Source organism: Vicugna pacos, chromosome 3, assembly GCF_048564905.1.
Source record: "Vicugna pacos chromosome 3, VicPac4, whole genome shotgun sequence".
NCBI lineage: Eukaryota > Metazoa > Chordata > Mammalia > Artiodactyla > Camelidae > Vicugna > Vicugna pacos.
In genome coordinates, this window is record NC_132989.1 from 15,215,612 (window position 1) to 15,236,503 (window position 20,892).

General features: G+C 46.6%; 1 protein-coding gene across 3 annotated transcripts in view; it reads right to left on the bottom strand.

Moving 5' to 3' along the window:
- Positions 1 to 299: 299 nt before the first annotated feature.
- The window catches only part of ARHGEF37 (Rho guanine nucleotide exchange factor 37), a 61,761-nt gene continuing 41,168 nt past the window's right edge, over positions 300 to 20,892 (bottom strand). For all 3 annotated transcript variants that reach the window (XM_031671419.2, XM_015239396.3, XM_006204458.4), the window contains 9 exons: positions 16,009 to 16,208; positions 14,655 to 14,785; positions 13,865 to 13,969; positions 12,023 to 12,133; positions 11,050 to 11,379; positions 8,451 to 8,579; positions 5,829 to 6,024; positions 4,165 to 4,322; positions 300 to 3,351 (listed from right to left, as the gene is read on the bottom strand). In XM_031671419.2, the coding sequence (XP_031527279.1) occupies positions 3,142 to 3,351; positions 4,165 to 4,322; positions 5,829 to 6,024; positions 8,451 to 8,579; positions 11,050 to 11,379; positions 12,023 to 12,133; positions 13,865 to 13,969; positions 14,655 to 14,785; positions 16,009 to 16,208 (1,570 nt within the window). In that variant the 3' untranslated portion in view covers positions 300 to 3,141. The remainder of the gene's footprint in view (positions 3,352 to 4,164; positions 4,323 to 5,828; positions 6,025 to 8,450; positions 8,580 to 11,049; positions 11,380 to 12,022; positions 12,134 to 13,864; positions 13,970 to 14,654; positions 14,786 to 16,008; positions 16,209 to 20,892) is intronic.

The window sequence follows — 20,892 nt, forward strand, 5'->3', positions numbered from 1 at the left end:
ATCTAACCTGCCCATCAGGCCTCAGTTTGGCTATCACTTCTTCCAGGAAGCCCTCCTTAGCCACCAGGTCTGAGTCAGGAGCTGGTCCCTCTCCTGGACTATGATGGCGCCTGTTGCTACCCTAACACTTACACTGCGTGTCACTGACTGTTGCCTTGTCTGCCTCCCTCATCAGACTGTGGGCTTTGAAACGGCACAGCCCTGGTCTGTCTGATGTTTCACTGCAGCCTTGGCAGCTAAGGCCAACTCCTAGAGGCACCAGAGATATACAGTAGATACTCATTAAATGAACACATGAATGAATGAGGTGCCATTTTTATGCATAGCAAGTGTCCAATGAACAAACATCACACTGTGGCATGTGACTATACAATGGTTAGAGTCATACACATTCCAGAAACATTTTCATCTTTGAAGCCCTTTATTCCCAGTAGTTCACATCAGTTACTCACCAAGCTAGAGTCTAACATATTAACCAAGAATTCACTCATCTTTCCTTTGATATTGTAATCTTGTCCTCAAGTCTAAAACTAGGCTGGGGCCCAAAAGATTAAAGAAGTCTCACTCCATTGCAGGGAGCAAGGAGCACCCTTGTGAATCTGTCTTCAGTTCCTGAAAGTCTTGTTCAATTCACAGGCAAACATCTTAGCAAGTCTAGTATGTGACAGCCCAGCACTGAAATAAATAAGACACAGTGGAATGGTTCTAGGCATTTGGGGGGAAAGAAAGGCACATTACACAGAGTCCCCTGGAGAAAATTCAGGCCATTCTCCATCTTCTCAATATGCATTTTCTCACCCTTCAGTAATTTTTAATCTCATCCCCTGATGTATGAGAAACCATAACCCATGTGCTACTGAATACATTTTTATTTTCCCTTCATGAGATAGATTTGGTTCCAAGTTATTTCAGTTTTCTCCCTTATACCTACAAGAACATCCAATTTTGTTCAGGCCCCTTTTAATGGCACTTAATAAATATACATTCTGGGATCTGACAGGACAGGCTGTCCTATTTCAAACCACCTCTCAAGCTGCCTGTCTGAAACATGTGAGCAAGTACAAAGACCAGCTGGGGCACACCCTAGCTCACAGCTTGTGGCCATTTCTGACCCCAGGTCTGTCTTGCCCACCACTGTGTGTCTAGGGCAGAGGTCGCCAACCCTGGCCACACACTAGAAATACTTGGGGAGCTTTCTGAATTCCTGAGGCCTGGGCCACACCTCAGACCAATTATAACAGCATCTCTGGGTGGGATCCTGGCCTCAGTCCTAGTTGAAAGCTGTCCTGGTGACTGCTGTGGGCAGCCACGTTGAGAAGACCCCAAGCTAGGGTACTAGCACACAGAAGGCTCTTGTAAGTATTGTGGAACCATGGCTGGACTTCCTATTTTATTATCTGCTCCCCTGTGTTTCCTATTTTTATCAGAAATCTGAGCAGGAAAGACAAAGGAAAATGAGTCATGAGCATTTTAGAGAGTGAATTTGGTCCTGGGAGAGGGATTGTGGGGACTGAGTTTCTCCTGCATTATGTATGCAGCCTTCACGCTTTCACAAGCCCAGAGGAGGTAAGTTACAGACTGTCTGACACAGACATGTATACACTTCTTAAAGGCTCTCCAAAAACCAGAGCTAACAGTTTTAGGCACTACAGTTATAATAATACAGAGATGTTCTTGGAATTAAATCTAAATTGCCACCTGTTTTCACACGTACTCTAACTTGGATTGGTTCCGAAATTTGTAATTGGTTTTTAAAGTCACACTGGACAACTTTTCCCTCTCCTATGAATCCTGCAATTTATCTGAGCCCAAAGAGACAACCTAGAGATAATGATCCAACAGTGGCTGCACTCAAATTTTCCCCACCGAGTCAGTCTTCCTTGAAAAAGAACTGTTTTGAGGGGCTTTGCTTTCTAGGTTCTAGAAAAGGATGACAGTAAGTTTGACCTCACGAAGTTTAAGAGTCTGGTGACCTAGCATGCAGCACTGAGAGAGATCCTTGGTTTATGGGAAAGGCTACCACATTGATTAACAATGTTGGCCTTGGCCATGGGCATGGGGAATGGTCAACTGATGGCTGGGGACATCCTGAGACCACTTCTGGCACATCCTGCTACCCCTGGCAATTTACATTTATATCACACTTCACGATTTGCAAGGAGCTTCCACATCCTTTGTATGATGGCATTCTCACCACAAGCCTGTGAGTACGAACTTTATGGATGGGAAAACTGAGGTTGCGCCCTATGTCTGAGGTCCTGCAGCCAACTAACGTAACCTCCACTGTTGCCTCAAGGCCCTCAGCAGCCTCCTGAAACCACCGGGGGTTCCCCTGGCCTCCCCTTCTTCCAGAAACAGGAAACCAAGTCATTACCCACCCACCAGGCCTTTAATTACCTGCTTCACAGAGTTTCCTCTGTGATTTGCATGCCCCCTTGTCCCCTAGTCCAGAGAACCCAGCAGCAGGGTACATCCCATCTGACACACCTGGAAAATTCCCTCTTCCTTGGAACAGCCTCTGCATTTGCCTACACGCATTCCAGAACTGTGACTTGCTCACACCCACTCCCTGGCCCAGCCAAGAGCCTCCTGAGAACCCCTCAACTGCCCAACAAGCCCTCGATCCCAACTAGAGAGGGTTGTCAGGGGTTTACTGCCCATGATAACTCAGCTCCCAGCATGGAAAAATAAAAGCTCAGGTATCTGAGGACAGGTAGGAAGTATACTGTCAGGCCAGGCAGTTCTGGACTCTCCAGGGCCCCTCCCTGTAACCATACAGCACACAGGTTATGTTCACCTGGATGACCCACTCCTGTGGGCATGCCCAGACATGGGCACAGGTAAGACTGGCCATAGGCTATAGCAAGTCCTAGCCGATCGGCTGTGACCTGGCACCCAGGGTGCTGTGACTCCAGGTTGGAACACCCTCTTCACGCAGACAGAATGAGCTGTCCTGATGGGAGCACTTCATGCCCACGCCAGGCACTCTGTAAGGCCCACCCACCTCTTCTGGCTGCTTTCTGGGTGCCCTTCACCCCACCGTGGCTTGATCTCTCCTTAAACCTCTGCCTTCTCTTTGCTTTACCCTTTTGGGGTCACAGCCTCTAAGCCTCTTGGAACATGGGCTCCAAGGAGGGAACCCTAAGAGGGCAGACTCCAGCCCCACGGAGCTGGGCTTGGGGCCCTGGCAAGGAAGCTGGAAGGTACGTAGCCCCTCTGTCCGTTCACTTCCACAAGGCTCCATTCTGGGTTCCCCTTCTTGTCCTGGGCCTCCAGGACAGTCACCCGCTGGCCTGCCTGTAGACTCACTTCATGGCTGCTTCTGGCCACAAAGGGATACACTGCCACCACCTGAAACACATGGAGAGTGACACAGAAGTGGTCAGGGTGGGAGGACAAACAAACTGAACCAGAGAAGCTATTTATCCTCTTCCCTTCCCCCACCCCCACCCCTCGCTTCAGTTGATTGCTGGGCAGTCATCGCCTCCCACATACATCCTCTGTCCAAAGACAATGGCTACTCCCACTGCTTCCACTAATACCTACTATGTGGCATGCTCTCTGCCTGGTTTTGATTTCCACAATTCTGCAATTCCATTTGCCCCATTTTTCAGAAAAGGAAATTGAGACTCAGAGAAGTCAAGGAACTTATTCAAATGAAATCACACAGCAGGGCAGCCAGGCCTGTCTGACCTCAGAAGGTCAGAAGGGGGGCTCTCAGTCCACTGCTGCCATCTCACTGAGCAGAGGAATTGGTACTCCCTCCCCAGATCAAAGGGTGTCATCTGCCCAGGTCAGTTTCCCAGCTTGGAGGAGAAACAGGAGGTTGAGCGACACCTTTATTCATATGATTATTAATTGCTGTTTTCCCCATCCCCAGATTATAAATTTGAGGAAGGCAAGGGCCAAGGTTGTCTTTTCATCATTTTTATCATTCATCTAGCACAGTGCCTGTGAATATTGAATGCAGGAATGAATGCATGAATGAATGAACAAATGAATCCTACTTGCTCTGCTGATAGGGAGCGAGGGGTCAGCTCTCTGCTGTTGACATGGCAGGGATGATCAGACCCTGGCCTCACAGAGTGGTAGCTCCCCCAGACAGGAGGAAAATCAAAGCCCTAGTCCAGGTGGCCATGACCCCCACCCCTCTCCCAGACTCACCTGGGTCATGGTTGGGACAGAGGGGACTGGGGCTGGGGTGGGCTCTGGTGTCAGATGTCGGGAGTTCTCGTGAGGCCGTGTTTGCCCTCTGAGGTCTTCCTCACTGGGGACCACACGGTACAGCTCCAGTTTCCCAGCTGGCACGTACCCTCGATGTCCTGTAGGACATGCAGAACATTATCTGGCTGCAGATCGCCTTCCCCATTCCTTTTAGTGGTAGAGGAAGTCACTATCATTCATGGACATGACTACTTCCAATATAGCTTCTTGCACTAAAGTGGACCTCAAGAGGTCATCTAGGAACTTCACAAACCTACCCACTCCACCCCACACTCACTGTTTCCAGCTTTTGCTTGCTCATCCCCAGTGACAGGGAGCTCATCCCCTGCAGAGGCAGCCCACACCATTTTGAACAGCTCTGGCAGAGATAAAAAGTTCTTCCTCAGACTGGTGGGGAAACTATTTTCCTGGTGCTGGCACCACGGGTCCCCTTTCCAACCAGTGCTGCTTCCTCACCCCAGGACAGCCTTTCCCAGGAGGCAGAAACTGCCCTTCTCTTCTCCAAGTGCTCCCAGCTCCGTCTCCTGTAGGAGCTATTCCACTAGTGTTCTAACTGCTGTCAACGTGAATGGCCGTCACTTCTCCAGGGCTTGCTCAGTACCAAAACAGGCATCTGATTATCCAGTCTTCACATCAACTCTCGAGATTAGAATTGTTATCTCCATTTTATGGCCAAGCCAACCGAGCTCAGAGAGGCTCCATAACTCCTCCAGGATCACGTAGTCAGTAAAATGCTGGAGTTGGGAGCCAAACCTGGTCCTCATGACCCCAGGGGCTTTGTTTTCATCCCATTCAGCTATTTTTCAACTTGAGTCAGGAGACTGTTTTTCATGATTTTTGTCAGATTTGTATCATCTTCTTAATTTTTTAATAAGCTTACTTTTTAAAACTTAGTGTTGTACAATATAATTGTGAATAAAATCAGGTGTTTCTGTACTAGTTATATTTTTTCTAATACACATTAAAGTACTGAATTATAATAAACTGTCTGAAGGGTGAAAAACTATCTGTAGACCCCCTCCCAATAATCCTGTGTAGCCTTCATCTTGTGGGTCACATGCCCCTCTGTGGAAGACACTCTGCTGGGCCACCTTCTCTTGGGTTCATGGTACCCCTTGCCTCCAGACCTGCTCCCTCCTGGGACCCTGAGCAGCATACCCAGGGGTGTGACCAGTGCAGAGGGGGCAGGATGACACCTCCCTCATTCTGGAAATCAGATGTCTGTCCACACAGCAGAGATCCAAACATCCTTTTTCTGCATATCTCCATCTTTCAAGGTGATGCTGAAGTTCTTTCCCCATATCTCTGTCTACACCAACGATCTATGTGGTCCCCAAGGTATGGTCTTTGTCTTCCTTACACAGCGCCCAGCACATAATAGGTGCTCGATGACAGATGTTGCAACGTAAGACTAAATTTCTTTTTGGCATTTCGTGCAACACACTAAGCCAGCTGCACCCTAAGCCCTCCACGTTCACCTGTGTTCGTTCTCATCCTGTCTTTGCTCAGCTAGACTTTGGCCTACAAGAGTGCTGTGTCTCCCCACTGGCTCCCATTGGGAGGTTTTCCCTGAGTAGGGGAAGGGCTCACAAAGTCCTACTTACCTCCGGTGTCCACCAGCCAACGGCCACTGTTGCCTTTGGTGTCCTTGTTTTGAAGGAGGGCCACGATGTGACCCCGAGGCAGTGTCAGGTCCAGAGCCCCAGCCCCACTGATGTTGCTTGTCACCTGGTACAGCTTTCCCAGACCATACTTGCTCAGGAGAGCCTGCACTTGGCGTTCAGCCCCGGGCAGGAGTGGCTGGGAGAGACGGACACGAGTGTTTGAGCTGGCATGTCAAAGCTGGTGTCAATGTTGGCCCACGTGCTCACAGCCAGGAACCCCACCTCTGCCGCCAATCAGCCCATCCCCAGTGGGGCAACAGTCTCCTCACTAACAGATGGCTGGACTGGATGAAAAACAATGCTCTTAATACCCAAATGCATCTCGAAAGAAATGTCTAATTTAACTTCTAAAATACCTCCCTGGTCTAAACTTCTGGGGTTTTCTAAAATTCTAATTCAGCTTCTGAACTTCTCAGTTACAGAACTCCAGGACTGAGCCCTAAACTCTGCCCAGGGCATCAAACTAAGCAGTCCCACAGAAAAATGCCTTACACATGTCTTTCAACCCCAATGAGCAAGACTATGAGGTTCATGTGGGCACCAGGCCTTACTCACCTGGCATCTTAAACCGCCAGCACACACATGTGAACAAAGGGAATGCAGTCTTTTATTCCATGGGTTTTGAGTTTGTAGGTATTTATTGAGACCCTACTGTGCACGAGGCACAGTAAGCTTTGTGAATGGCACAGCAGAAACAGAGGAGAGAGTCTTTCCCTGATGGAAATTGCCACCTAGCTGGGGAGAATGATTCAGTGCACGTTCAGCGCATCCAAAAATCTCCTGGCATTGCCTTTGTTTTTTCATTCACTGCTTCCAGCAAAAGTATCAACAAGAAGGGACTCAGATGATTGTCCCCTTTTTGAAAAGCAAAGAAGAAACTAAAAATGTTGAATATAGATTTATTACATATTTTCTCTCACTGTATAGATACCTATGGACATATATATATTCACCATGTTCTATATGGTTATTTCCGGGTGGGGAGGTGCTGAGTGTAGGGAGGTAGGCAGAGATGCTTTTCAGGGGCATTTGGGCCCAGACTCTGCCATTACCCCTCCTCCAACGGATTCCGGAGTCAGGATCAAAGACCAGAAGAACCCAAGGTTCCCAAACAGGCCCTTCAATGGAAGTGTAGAGACAGGGTAGTTTTTTTTTTTTCCAGAATGGTGATGTTAACATGAGTAGCAAACACTTGCCTTCTTTCTCAAATCTCTGCCCCTACCTGTGCAGAGAACAGCAGCACTCCCTGGGGGGGACCGGAGGAGGCCTGTAAAGATCTCACTGGGACTGCTCCTGTCCTGGGTGGTCACCTCACTTCTGTGGGTTCTGCACCCTTAGCCAAATAACTCAGAAATTTATAGGTGTGTGTGTTACCGCGGTGGGTGGGAGGGGAGAAGGGGACGAGGCGGGTCTCTTTTCCTATCAATCTGCAACGCACACTGGGACTGTGATGTTCCCACTTGTTTCTTGTTCTTATTTTTCTGCATCTTCTCTCTTTTTCTACAGTTGGGCATGGAGTGCTTTTCCAATAAGAGAAATGCTATTTTGTCTTAAGCAGAAAAAGATAAGCGTTTCTATGACTCATTTGAGCGGCCGCTCTGTTCTTCCTTTTCTGCACCTTTCCTCTCCCCAAGCTGCAGGGCCTGTGCGGCAGCCCCGATCAGTCCTCTGCGGAGGCGTCTCAGCGTGGGCAAGCAAGTGGGGACAGCGGTGGCCCCAGGGGGACTCCACCTCCGCTTGGAGCTCACAACATCTTTAATGGTCTCTGACGTCCTCTGCACTCAGCTCAGGTGCGAAGCCCACCGTATCTGCCCAGCTCTGCCGGGCTCCTTTTCTGTTCGTCTGTGTCTCTGGGGCCCCCTTCTGCCTTCTGGGGACTCTTGGAGCTTTCTCCGGACCCTTCACTTCACATCTCACATGCGACTGAACACACAGGTTCAGTTTTCTCAAACTGAGTTTTCATCATACTCTGGGAACTCCTTCTCCCTTCATCTACTTCAGTTACTTTAAAAAATATACATGATCGTCTATATATTCTTCAAGTGGACCGCAATTTTAGACAAAAATACTTGGCTGAAAAAAAAGCCTTTGGACGGCCAAAGTTTTGTAAACCATAACACAGCTAAAATACTGTCTTTTGCAATTAAAAATTCCATAGCAAAAAGAACACTTATATGACTTCTTATTCAAACTTTTTATTCATTCTGAGTGCAGGTCCTATGAGAAGGTGATGAGAAAACAAGGTAAATTTTGAAGAAAAATTTGAAGAAGTTCCAGGTTTCAGGATGTTAATGGCACTCATCCATTATCATGTCTGCTTTTACTTAATATTAAAATTTCTTATTCTTGACCTAAACCTTCTGTTCTGCTCTTATGCTTACTGGCCATGAAGAGCACGTGCGTGCATGCATGCGTGTGTGTGTGAACCCCACCCCCAGCTCACAGAGGAAAGACAGACAGAAAGGCAACATGTTCCCGGAGTAACAGGGAACACTGGGAAAAGAAAAGGGAAAGGAAATAGGGTGTTGACCTTACCCCTACTGGCAGGTGAGAGACACTTACTTGTGTGGTAGGAGGTGGCAGCACCTTCTCGAAGTTCTCTTGAAAGGAACGAAGCTGGTGACCAGCCTGGCCCAGTGCATCCTCCACCAGCTTCCTGAAGGCTGGCTCAGCCATGTGGTGGTGGGGCAGCTGTGTGGGGACAGACAATGTCATCAGAGCTTTCCTTGGGTGAGGGGAGAGAGGGGACAGGGAGATGCTGACAGCCACACTCTAGCCCCAGATGTGTTAGGATGTTATTTGATTATCTGTTGTTTCAGACTGGCTACTGCCCCACTTTCCTTTAAGAAAGTGTCCCTCTATGGGGGTCCAGTGGTATTGCCCCTCCTGGTGATCTGGCCACAGGACTGGCCGTCAGGGAATCCCCTCTCCTATCCACTGTGATTGGTCAGGGACTAGACAATGGACCCAAGCAAGGCCAGTTGGAATCCTCCTATGAGATTTAGTGCATGAAAGCTGAGAACAAGAGGGTGACTCTTCCTTTAGATTCTGAGATGTAACGGTACATACTTGGAGCTGTTGGGAGCCGCCTTCTCCCACCATGCAGAAAAGGCCTCCTTGACAATAAAGCTAACCTGGAGAGGAAAACAGCTGGGAGATGGAGTGAAAGTCAGTCCCCTGAAAACACTGTTTGTACTGAATGCAACCAGGCCTGACTTGACACCCTCCTGGGCCTTCCAGTTATGAAGTCAGTATGTTCTTCTTTATGTCTAAGCTGGTCTGGAACCTGAGGAGTTCTGAGTGATGCTCCATCCTGAGACCTTGGCTCTGTTAGGCATCTTCTGTATTCCCATCAGACAGCCTTGGAGTAAGGAAGGCCCCAGAGCCAACAGAGACATGTCCTCTCTGATTGTCAGCAAAGTTGCAGCTCTTGGTTCTAACTTAGCGCCTTTCCCCCATCCACAGGATGCAGACAGATTGAGTTCTACTATGTTGGCCTTTCCCAGGCTCCACAGGACTGGTCCAGCTGAATGGGCAAGGGAACACTGACAAGGAAGCTGGCATCAGTCATTGACAGGCCCTAACATTCTGTATATAGGACCAACCAAGAAATGCCCTCTTTCTGTTCTTATAAAGTTACCCCCCCCCCCGTTACTGCATCCTAGAACACTCCCCAGCCCTGCATGTCTCAGTCAATACACAAGGAGGTCTGGCCACCCTGCAGACAGCACTAGAAGGTAGGAGGAGAATGAAAAGATCATCTAATCAGATTTACCCTCTGCCTTCAGGAAAGAGAAGTGCAGGTGGTTCAGGCTTCATTCAAAAAGAGTGTCTGAGACAGAACTCTGTACTAAATGTTGTGAGGGCCAAAAGGAAGAAAAGCCCATAGTTCTGGCTCTCCTCAAAGAAGGGAAACAGCTTCATCCAACATCCCAGCAGGAGGAAGTCTCTGATAAATGTTGCTGGAACAGAGGATGGTGAGATGGGTTCTCCCCATCAGGGGAGGAGGGATTCTGAGAGCTTCATGGAGAGACTCGTTCATCTGTCGCATATTTGTGGAAGTCTTACCTTATGCCAGGCAGTGTGAAAGGCATGGGGGTGACAGGGAGGGGCATTCTAGGCCGAGGAAGGAGTCTGTGCAAAAGGACTGTGGTCACATTCAGAAGCACTGGGCTGGAAGTTGAGGCTACAGTCATAGAGCGGGACTATGGGCTGGAAAGGCAGTGACAGTGGGGTAAATTTTGGAGGAATTTTCATGAAACAAACTGGATGGGGAAAGTTGAGCTGGGAAATGGGAAGCACAGGAGACAGCATGCAGTATGAGGAATACTGAAATTGCTCTAGGGCTGAGACTCACAGGCCATTTAGCTCTGGTATCAACATCAGAGACAGCTTTAAAAGCAGTTAACTAAGTACTCTTTCCTATACTAACCCCAGTCTTCAAAATTCTAAAATCAAAGTTTGCATTTGGAGGTTTGTCTAAACCTCATTGTGACCTATTTATGCTTTCAGCAGACGGCTCCTCTTACAGGAATTACGGTTCAGAACCCAGGCTCTGGAGTTGAACTGCCATGATTCAAATTGCACTACTAGCTGTGTGGCCTTGAACAAGCTGCTTAACCTCTCTGTGCCCTCAGCTTCCTTTTGAAATGAGGATAACAATAACACCTCCTCTGTAGGATTACTGTGAGGATTAAGTGAGATAATACATGGAAGGTACTCAGTAAATACACTTACCAGAGCACAGTAAATGTTCACAAGGAGGCAGCTACTACAATTAGTAACAGTGGCAGGAACACCAGCTTGAAACAATTACTCCTGATGTGTAGAAGAGACCCTGTCTCTGTCACCAACCTCTCATACATTCTGGGGACTGGCCGCAAGGTCTGCTATTTTCCGAGCAGAGCCTCCTCTGCTTCTGAGGTCCAGAGCCTGGGAAAGTCTGGAGTCGCAGTTCTATCCTTGCTTTCATGGTCTTATCCATTAATGGAGGGAGAACAGGGAGGAGAAAGTTCCAGAAGGTCCCCATAGCCTCCTCCAAAGCACCTGTTTGAAAGGCCCAAACCTCACCCCATTCCAGCCCATGCAAACATCTGGCTGAAGGTGCTGTGAGGCCTCCCCTGGCTATTCCCCGGAGTTGCCCCAGTCCCAGAGTACTCACCTGGGCCAAGGTGCCCTCTGCCCTCTGTAGCACTTGCTCTGCAAGGTCCCTCTGGAGGGTCACAAATGTGCACAGGATCTGGCCCAGCCACTGCATGGCCAGCTGGTTAAACTGTGGGAGCTCGGCCACCAGCAGGGAGTTGAGGGCCTGGTACGTGTGCCGGGCCATCTCCTCCTCGTAGGTCATGCTGCCCACCTCCAGCAGCTTCTCTTCCACCCTCTCAAAGTCCAATAGTTTGTCCAGACGCTTCTTGATCAGGTTCTGAGGGCCAGCCAGGGTTTTGGTCAGGCTGCATAGTGGCTGCCACACCAGACCTTCCAGACGCTGCTTCTGTGGGGAGAGGTGAGCTTGGGAGTAGGGGAAAGAGGTGGCAGAGGGCAGCACAGGGAGAAGGGGCTTTGGAGGTAGGCAGGACTGGGCTCCAGTCCCACTCCTACAGACCAGCTGTGACCTCTAGCATATTACCTAATCTTTCTGGGCCTCGACATGCCCATCTGAAAAATGGGGCCAATGTATGTAACAAGCTTACAGAAGTGTCACTTCTTAATATGGTTACTGTGCACAAACCTTAAAAAAGATTTTTATGGAGTGGTGGTCAAAAGCATAGTCCTTGTGGCTTAGATCCCAGCTTCCTACTGACCATCTGAAAATCTAGGAAGGTCGCCCCCTCTGAGTCTCAAGCTCTCATCTGCAGAATGGGGCTACTAACAGCACATACCCTGTACGCTGGATTGTGAGGATTAAATGAGGTAAAGAATGTAAAGAGTTTAACACAGTGCCTGGCCAATAGCAAGGCTCAATAAATGTTAGTTGGGGCTATTTCTATCAGTAAAACACACTAATAATAATCTCTGCCCTGCTGACTGCCCAGAGCCGTTATGGATGTGACAATCATGGAAAGAGCCTGACTTCTAAATATTATTCTTACGGGCTTGGCCACCTGCCTAACAAAGGAAGGAGAAGTTCCACTCACAAAGTCGGGGAAGGCCTGGAGCTGCAGGTCTCTTGCCAGGTAACGGTACTGCACCACAGGGGCCCCAGGAATGTCCAAATCATATTCCTGAGGCCGGAAGCGGAGGAAAGCCTGGATGGGGTCAAACGAGACAGCCAATCACAGCGCGTCGTGGTCATCTCACACCTGAATCCCCCTCCACCACAGCCCAGGAGAGGTTGCCCAGGCTGCCTGCATACCTCCACTATGCATCTGCACAATCGATTCTAACCTTGCACAACTTGGCTGATCAGAAAGTTCTCCCTTACACTGAGCCAACATCTTTCTCTCTATTCCAATGCTCTCCCAACTTCGTACATCTGCATACCCCCTTGGTGATTTTTTGCCACATCCATATTCCATGTGTTCTATTGATACTTTTTCTTAAATCAACTAAGCATTCCTATTTAAATCAATGCATTTAAAAAAAAATCTTATGGTACTCCCATAAAGGGAAAACCAGTAATAATTGTCATAAATAAGCATGTAAGAATAATTGCTATAAAAACAATGTTATTAAGCTCTGACTGGGCATCATAGCCTGCTACAGGCTCCCAGCCCAAGACTTGCTCAGCCTGATTGTTATAGACATGCCAGCCAAAGAGGCTTTTCCTGGACTCTGAGGATTAAAAGAGAGAGTCATTTGCTTACTATGGGATTCCATGTCAACACTGTACCTGTCGTGTAAATCCTGCATTTAAGGAAACGCAGCCTTAATGCTTCCAAATATCTGTTTTCCTCTGCAAAGCCAGATGTTTCTCTCATGGGCCTCTGGTTTCTCTCTCTCTCTCAAGGCCCCTCCATTCTTTCTCTGAGGGTCTTCCCCTTCTGGCTCACTGTGCTATTCATATCTTTCCACTTGGGGGGTCCAGGATGAGCCGGAACAAGCAAGGGATGTGCCTCACACAGAGGCCACGTAACTATGATCTCCCTCCTTTCACATACTTCCAATAACGCCACCCCAAATCCTATTACCCAAAGAGCCTTCTATGACCTGACTGAGCTGCTTTGCGCAAATGGATGTGACTGAGAACAAAACCACGTAAGAGGGATTAAGCGGTTGGAATGAGTCAGCAATGCTGACAAGAATGAAGGGGGAATTTTGGCGTAAGGAGAGAGATGTGCTGGATGGAAATGCAAACTAGTGTCTCTGTGGGCTGAATTTGGCTTGCAGAAATATATTTTCTTAGGCCTGCATAACATTTAAATTTTTATTTAATTAATTGCTCACGTGGTCACATCATGAGATTTCACCTAAAATTGTTAGTTTTCTTTTTTCCTTAAAATCAGAAGGACTGGCTGCAGTGGGTTCACATTCCCACACAGCAACAACTCCCCTGAGCCAAGGAAGAGCTGCCTCCTTAGATTTTACTCATTCATTCGTTCATTTGGTCATTCAAACTCCAAATATTACCATATATTGAACTCTACCAAAAAAGTCTCATAAACAGATGTTAAGTTTTGTATACTTGCACACTTTACTCAATAATATTACCTGCCTGGTCCCTTTGAGCACCCAAGTTTGTCACCCTGGTCTAAGAGCATCCCTCCAGAGGGCTCTGATTCCAGTGAATTTTGACCCTGCCCAGTGGGAACCTCACCCTCTGAGAACTCAACGGGCTCAGAAGTTGCCCCAGTCAGATGACCTGTAAGCTGAGGGGTGCTTGCATGTGGCCCCTCTTCTGGCCTGAGGCAAGCAACTGGATGATCTTCCTTTAGGTTTTTGCAACTGGTGCCTTTATTAGTTTGTTCAATGGGCCCTGCATGCCTCCTGCCCGTGAAGCTCAGCCCCGCCCCACCCATTATTAACCACAGGATCCTCACCTCCAGGTTATCTAGGTAAGCAGCCACGTTGTTCTTCAGCTCAGTCACACAGAGCGACACCCAGTGGAACCTCTCTTCTAAGTCATCAAATTCCTTGTCTTCTGTCTGAGAATGAAGTTATGCTTGTGAAGGCTGAGAACATCCAAATGGGGGCAGTGTACACCCCATACCCCTGTTGCAAATCCTCAGTGGGGACCACCTTTCCACAGACTCATCCTTCAGAGGCAGTTCCTCTAGACCCAAAACCGAGTGGGATGATTAGAAGCAGTGAGTGCAGCTTAGTGATGCTGCATTCAGACCATGGAATAAGACACTTGAGCCTATGAGTCCTGGTTCACTTACTTCCTGGCTGTGTGAACTAAGGCAAGGGTTTTACCTTTTCTGAGCATGTTTCCTCCTCTGCAACATGAGGATAATATGAATACCTACTTCACTGTGTGGATCAATTAATGCCTGGTTCAGAGAAAGTACACAGTCAACCTGAGCTGCTACTAGAAGCTGTTTAAGGCTGGTTTCTTGCCCAGACTCAGATATTAGCTCCCTGATCTATATAAACAGGCCCCAGAGAAAGAGCAACACAAGATGCAGTGGAGAAAGCCCTACCCTGTCTCTTCAGAATTAAGTGGGGGTGCCAACTCTGCCTCTTCCTGGCTACGCAATGCTGGGAAGTTCACTCCCTCAGCCTCCGTTTCCTCATCTCTGAAGGGAGTCTAAGACCCCTGCCCCACCACTGCACAGTCTTGTCCCTTGGGATGGTTGGGACGGTACCCTTCCTCCCACCCGTGCTCACCTTGGATACGAGCCCTGCCTCCTGCTTCAGCAGCTGGCTCAGCCGGGTGGTCTTCTTGGAGAGGGTGTGTGTGTTGATGCGGGCCAGTCGCTCCCGGAGGCTCAGCTGCTCCACCTTGGTGTACTTGGAGGCTGCATTAACAGAGGAGAAGGAAGGCACATGGACCAGAGCCAACCCAGGAAAGCAAGGGCCCCTGACATACCCAGCTAGGCACCTGCTTGGGCCTACTTTCCAAATGTCAGGGTCGCACCTATTAGAATAGCGAGTCGCAGAAGAAAAGCACTGGGCTCAGAGCCCTCACTCTGAGGTGAGAGCCCTGGCTGAAGAGCTTCCTGACTTCTTGAGCCTCAGTTTCCTCATTTGTCAGTGAGGCTTGCCACCTCACAGGATCACTGGGAGGATCACATAAAATAACGATGTGAATGTGCTTTCTAAAGAAGAAGTCAAGTGAGAGGTGATTTGCCTAAAGTCCCTCAGTTCCAGGTCAGGTTGGAACCACGCTTTCCCACTTATGGCTCAGGGCCTTCAACTGATCTGTCACCTGACCCCGCACCTGAGTTTGAAACCTGGCTCTGGCCTTTTACCAGCTCTGTGACCCAGAGCAAATGACTTAAACTCTCATTTTACCCAACTGTGAAATGGGGCTAATAGTGCCAACCTCAGAGCTATTGTTAGGATCAAACAAGATAATGAATGAAAAAATGTGCCATAGTTACCCCTCAGTAAACATTAACTAAATTGTCATTACTATACTGTCTCAGTTGTGCAGTTGAGCTTTTCTTCTACTTAGGACACTACTGCAATTTCCAGACCTTTCTGTTTTAACAACCTGCACAGCCATGTGGTTTAATTCACTTTAGTTCAAGGGGTGGGTGCTGTCAGCATAAGCCAATTCATATAATCCCATCCCCTGGACACAGAGATTGGTTCAAAGAAGGGCACATAACCCAAGGCATTCCTCTAGCCATGGCAATTGGTGAGCACATGACCCACATGAGTCCTATCAGAGTAAAGCTCCAATTTAAGTATTACAGCTAGGAGGAGAATGGTCCCATTTTATCCTGGAAGGTGCGGTGTGCAGATGTGAGTCTTAGAATAGCAATAGCCATTTACTACTATGAGGGAAGCTAACCTGAAGAGGAAGGTGACACAGAGTAAATGCAGCGACAAGAGAATTACGAAATGAAGCCAGCACCCTGATCAAACCCTACCTAAAGCCCATCTTACCTGTAGATTTGTGGGTTACATGAGCTGCTATATTTTCTTTACTGGTGAAGCCAGTTGGAGATGAGTTTTTTGTAACTAGAAGCATTTTTACTCACGTACCCATCCCCTAAGTGACCTAAGTCCTTACCCACTTCTTTGCGCCTCTTGTACTCATTGATGTTGGTGATCACGTCCTGGAGGGCAGAGGTAGCCCTCTGAAGGACAGCATAGGCACTGGCATCAGGAAGTGTGTTCTCCAGAATTTTCTGCAGCAGCAATGGGTATTTGGTAATCCTCTGAAAAGGGATTACCAGCAAAAAACTGAGGCCTGAGGATCCAGCTTGCGGCCTGAGGGAGAAGGCTAGTGTTAGGTAGGCAAAGTTCACCCCTCGGGACTCAGGGGGGCTCTGTCTCTAGTCCCAGCTCTGCCATTTAACTCACTGTGTGATCTCAGGCAAGACACCCTCCTTCTGTGGTCCTCGGTTTCCATATTTGTAATGTGTGAGGTCTAGACGTTAGATGGTGCTGCTAGTTCTCACTTTACCCATTTCTGGGCCTTGGTTCCCCATCTGTACTAAATCCAATGGTCAGTTCCCTTCCATCAGCTTACTTGGTCTCTCAACAGAATTCAAAGCTGACCGCTCCCTCTTTCTCAGAGCACGTTCTTTTTTGGTCCCAGAGATGCTCTTTGTCTCACTCCACAGGACACTCTCTTGGCCTCCTCTGCTCACTTCTCTCCAATGCCAGAGTGCCCCAGGGCCTCCCCGTCTCCCTCTCTCTCCACTCACTCTCTTCCTGATCTCATTTAGTCCTATGGCTTTAAACACATCCCAAACCCAGATCTCTACTTTCAGCTTCTCTCCAGAGCTCCAGACTCACGCAGTCAACTGTCTACGTGAGATCTCCACTTGGATATGTATGTTCCAAGCACAACTGTGTATGTTGGACATCCACATGATATTTCATTTAATAAAATGGTTCTGTTGCTTTATAAAAGAAAAGCTTTTAAGATCTCAGGAACTTAATGTTTAAAGATGCACTTACGGTATTTAAGGGTAAAAAGCTGTAATATCTGTAATTTCCTTTAAATTGTTTAACATAAGATTATATGAGGCAAACAGCAAACACTAATACTTATTAACTTCAGGTGGTGGGTATGTGGGTATTCATAACATTATTCTATTTTTCTATAGGCTTGAACATTTTTATTTAAAAAAGGAAAATGTAAAACAAAACAAAGGAACTAATAGTGTCACGGTCCCTTCCAGATGTACCATTTGATACAAGGATAACTATTTCTAGTCCCCTTTTTGACAATGTCTGGAATTTGCAGAAAGAATGCCCAAGTCAATGGCATCTGGGAAGAGATTTCAACAGTTTTTCCTTGATCATGAACAGTAGCCCTCAGACCCACTTTCTGAGAAACCCACGAGGGTTTCAAATTCAATGTCTAAGCATGCCTCCTCCAAGAAGACTCAGAAATGCTGTTTACAATCATTATCTGGCCTCCTCTCCACGGTACTCTTGCCTCTTGTTTTTCTTCCTACGGAAGAATCTCCAGACCAAATGTCCAGGGAAGATCAGCCATGAGGCTAGAAACAGCAGGTGGGAGCGCCCTCATTAGCTGCAGGGGATGGGGGTGCATGGTGGGATTACCTGTCAGGACACACCTGCGCTGACCATCTGCTCTCATCCAGAGTTTCCTAGTGTGGGCAGGTTAGGTGGAAACAGTCACCAGAATTTGCAGAACTCTGTCCTCTGGGCTTACTCACGGGGACACCTGTCACCTCACAAATCAGAGGGGAGTGGGGCCTTCAAGGAAATGATTACATCTCTTCTCCAAAAATACCAAGGAGTCATTGCCTAATTACGGCAGTCTCTTGCATTTACAGCCTTTCCAAGGTAATTTGGAAAACACTCTTTATGTAGCCTTTCAGGTAGACAACAAAAATTGAAGGATAATAGCCAGAGCTGGGTGAGTATGGGGAAACCAGCCCTCTTACATTCTCCTGGTGGGAGTATCAGTTGGTGGGATCTTTTTGAAGAGAAGTTTGACAATTTGCGAAATGTACAAACTCTTTATTCTATCAATCACACTATAAAAATCTACCCACAGAAATATCAACTCAAGTGAGCAAAGATAAAGGTAGAAGTTACTCAGCAACTCTATTTACGATAGTACAATTTTGGAAATAACCCAAATATCCATTAATAGGGGAATGGTCAAGTAAACCACAGACTATGAGCTGCCCTGGAAAGGAACTCTATGCAGCCATTAAAAAGAACATGGTAGAACAATTCATACTGTCATGAAAAGATATTTATGGCCATGGTTAAGTGAAAAAGCAAGTTCTAGAACAGCATGTATAGTAGGAGTCCCTTAAAAATGCATCCATCCATCCATTCATCCATTCTATCTATCTATCTATCTATCTATCTATCTATCTATCTATCTATCTATCTATCATCTATCTATCCATCCATCCATCCATCCATCCAACAACTACACTTTCCCATGGGAAGTCTATGTCCTGTCTGTCCATAAATACACAGAATAAAATTTAGATGACAGAAAGAATGTCATTCCTGCCACAATATTAGATCAGAGGATCATTGAGGACATACTGAAAACTTGTAGGCTCCAGGGTGCTGTAGGCATTTAGTGGGCAGGGACCAGGGCTGCAGGATATCCTACAAGGACAGTCCTACACTGTGCGGAATTGTTCTTTGTCTCATATGTCCCTCTCAACATTCAAGGACTGAATGAATGCCTTGAAATGGGCTGCAATTTAAGAATTTTTGTGACACTTGGACTCCATCCAGTCTCATATCATTACCCTTGGAATTACTATGACACCACCTTTTGCAAATAAGACCCAGATCATTTGCAAGAGCATCATACTTCCTTATTTCTCTGCCTCCCAAGTATGTAATATTATCCCTACTTTAATCATGTTCTTTCTTTCTCTTATCATACACAAGGAAGTCAAGTTTCATATCACTGCTCGTTCTTATTCCAAGGTACACATATTCTCTGTTCTTTACTTTTTCTGTACTTCCTGTACAGAATGGCTTTTGACTTTTCTTTGCTTAAATCCAAAATTATTTATTATAAGTAGATGCAAGCATCTGATTGTTTCATTGTATCTTCCAGTGTAGAGGTGCCCAAGCATTTGTACACTGAAATATATATTTCTTTATTAGAAATTATTTTCCTTTTATTTCTCCTTTACATTTTGGTTAAGCTATTATACTGGTTTGCTTCAGTCACGTATACAGGTAGAAGATATGTATCTTCTTTCCAGAATATATCTCAGGATAATAAATGTGTCTAATGTTTGTAGTAAAAATGGGACCAACAGAGCTGAAAATCACAGTGTGATATCAGAGAAGCATAATCCTTGCCTAGCCAAGATAAGTATAGTGGCTGGGCTTTACTGAGTATCACTTGCATGCAATGAGTTTATGTCTCCATGAGCTGCTATTATTACTCCCACTCTACATGTAGGGAAACTAGGCTCTGAGACACAAAATGGCTCTTCCCAGGTGAATAGGGGCAGAGCCTAATCCACTGCCAGGCAGCCTGGCACCAAAGTCTATGAGAAAAGCTTGGATTCACCTGGCTGGGAAGACCAGAGTGCAGAAGATGTAACAAATAGCAGCCTCTGTGCCAACCAGGGCCCCTGTACAGTGTTTCTACATGTCTGAACTACATACCAACATTTAACACTTGGGAGACTTACATCAAAGTTTCTGGTTTGTCTTGAAAGATCAGAGGATCTGGCCACAGTGGAATCATATTTCTGCATGGCAACTGAGACAGATGGTTTACAAAAAATGGTTATTTTACTATCTGCATCTATATCCTTTGAATATGACTTTGGAGCTTCTCACATCAAGAAGTGGGGTCTCCTTCTCCATCACTTGAGTCTGGCACAGCATGCCAATTCCCAGCCAAGACCTCAAAAGACAAAGCTGAGTCAGCCCCTGCGTCCAGATACGTAAGAGCGCCCAGCCAACATCAGCAAAGCTGACCCCTCGCTGATCACAGACACGTGAGGGTTTTCAGACAGGAAAAGAAGAATCATTTACTGAGCCTAGCTAAACTGCTAACGTGCAGAAGTGTGACCTAAAGAAATGTTTGCTTTAAACATATTTTGGGGGTGTTTTATATGTTAAACCACTATGTTCATTACAGCAACAGCTATGCAACACAGCAACACTCAGCTGAGGCTGGGCTGCAACTGCACTCTATACAGGGTCTGCTGGCTCTGGTTCGCCACAGTCTCCACTACTCCCTTTTGTACTATATCTGGCATCTTGCTTCCCTCATTTCTGTTATCTGCCTCACATCTGAAGAAATGTATTCAGTGACCCTTGCAAAAGCTTAAATTTGTAAGATCCATGATGGGATCAAAAGAATCAAAGGAGAATATGAGTGTAGGTTTTTTTTGGAGGCAGGGAAGGGCTAGATACTTGAAAAGGAGGCTTCAGGGGGCTAAGGATAAGATAAGGGAGAGAAGAAGGACAAGGAGCAGGAAGCTATGAGATTATAAGAATATATGAGATGTTGCAGGGGAGGGGAGGGATAAATTGGGAGTTCAAGATTTGCAGATACTAATATATATAAAATAGATAAAACAACAAGTTCATACTGTATAGCACAAAGAACTATATTCAATATTTTGTAGTAACTTATGGTTGAAAAGAATATGAAAATGAATATATGTATGTCCATGTATGACTGAAGCATTATACTGTACACCAGAAATTGATACACATTGTAAATTGACTGTACTTCAATAAAAATACATATTAAAAAAAGAATATATGAGATAATGTCAACTTCAAAGACCTAAATCTCCACTGTCTTTCTCTTGGGTATAAAGGAAAAGTCTAAGTAAGATAAAATAATAATAAAAACTTTTGTTCCTCCCACATTATTCTGATTTCTAGAAAATAGCCTTCATTTATTTCCATTTGGTGAGCTTGTCCTAGGACGATATAAGCTTTTCTAAAACAGAAAAGAGGC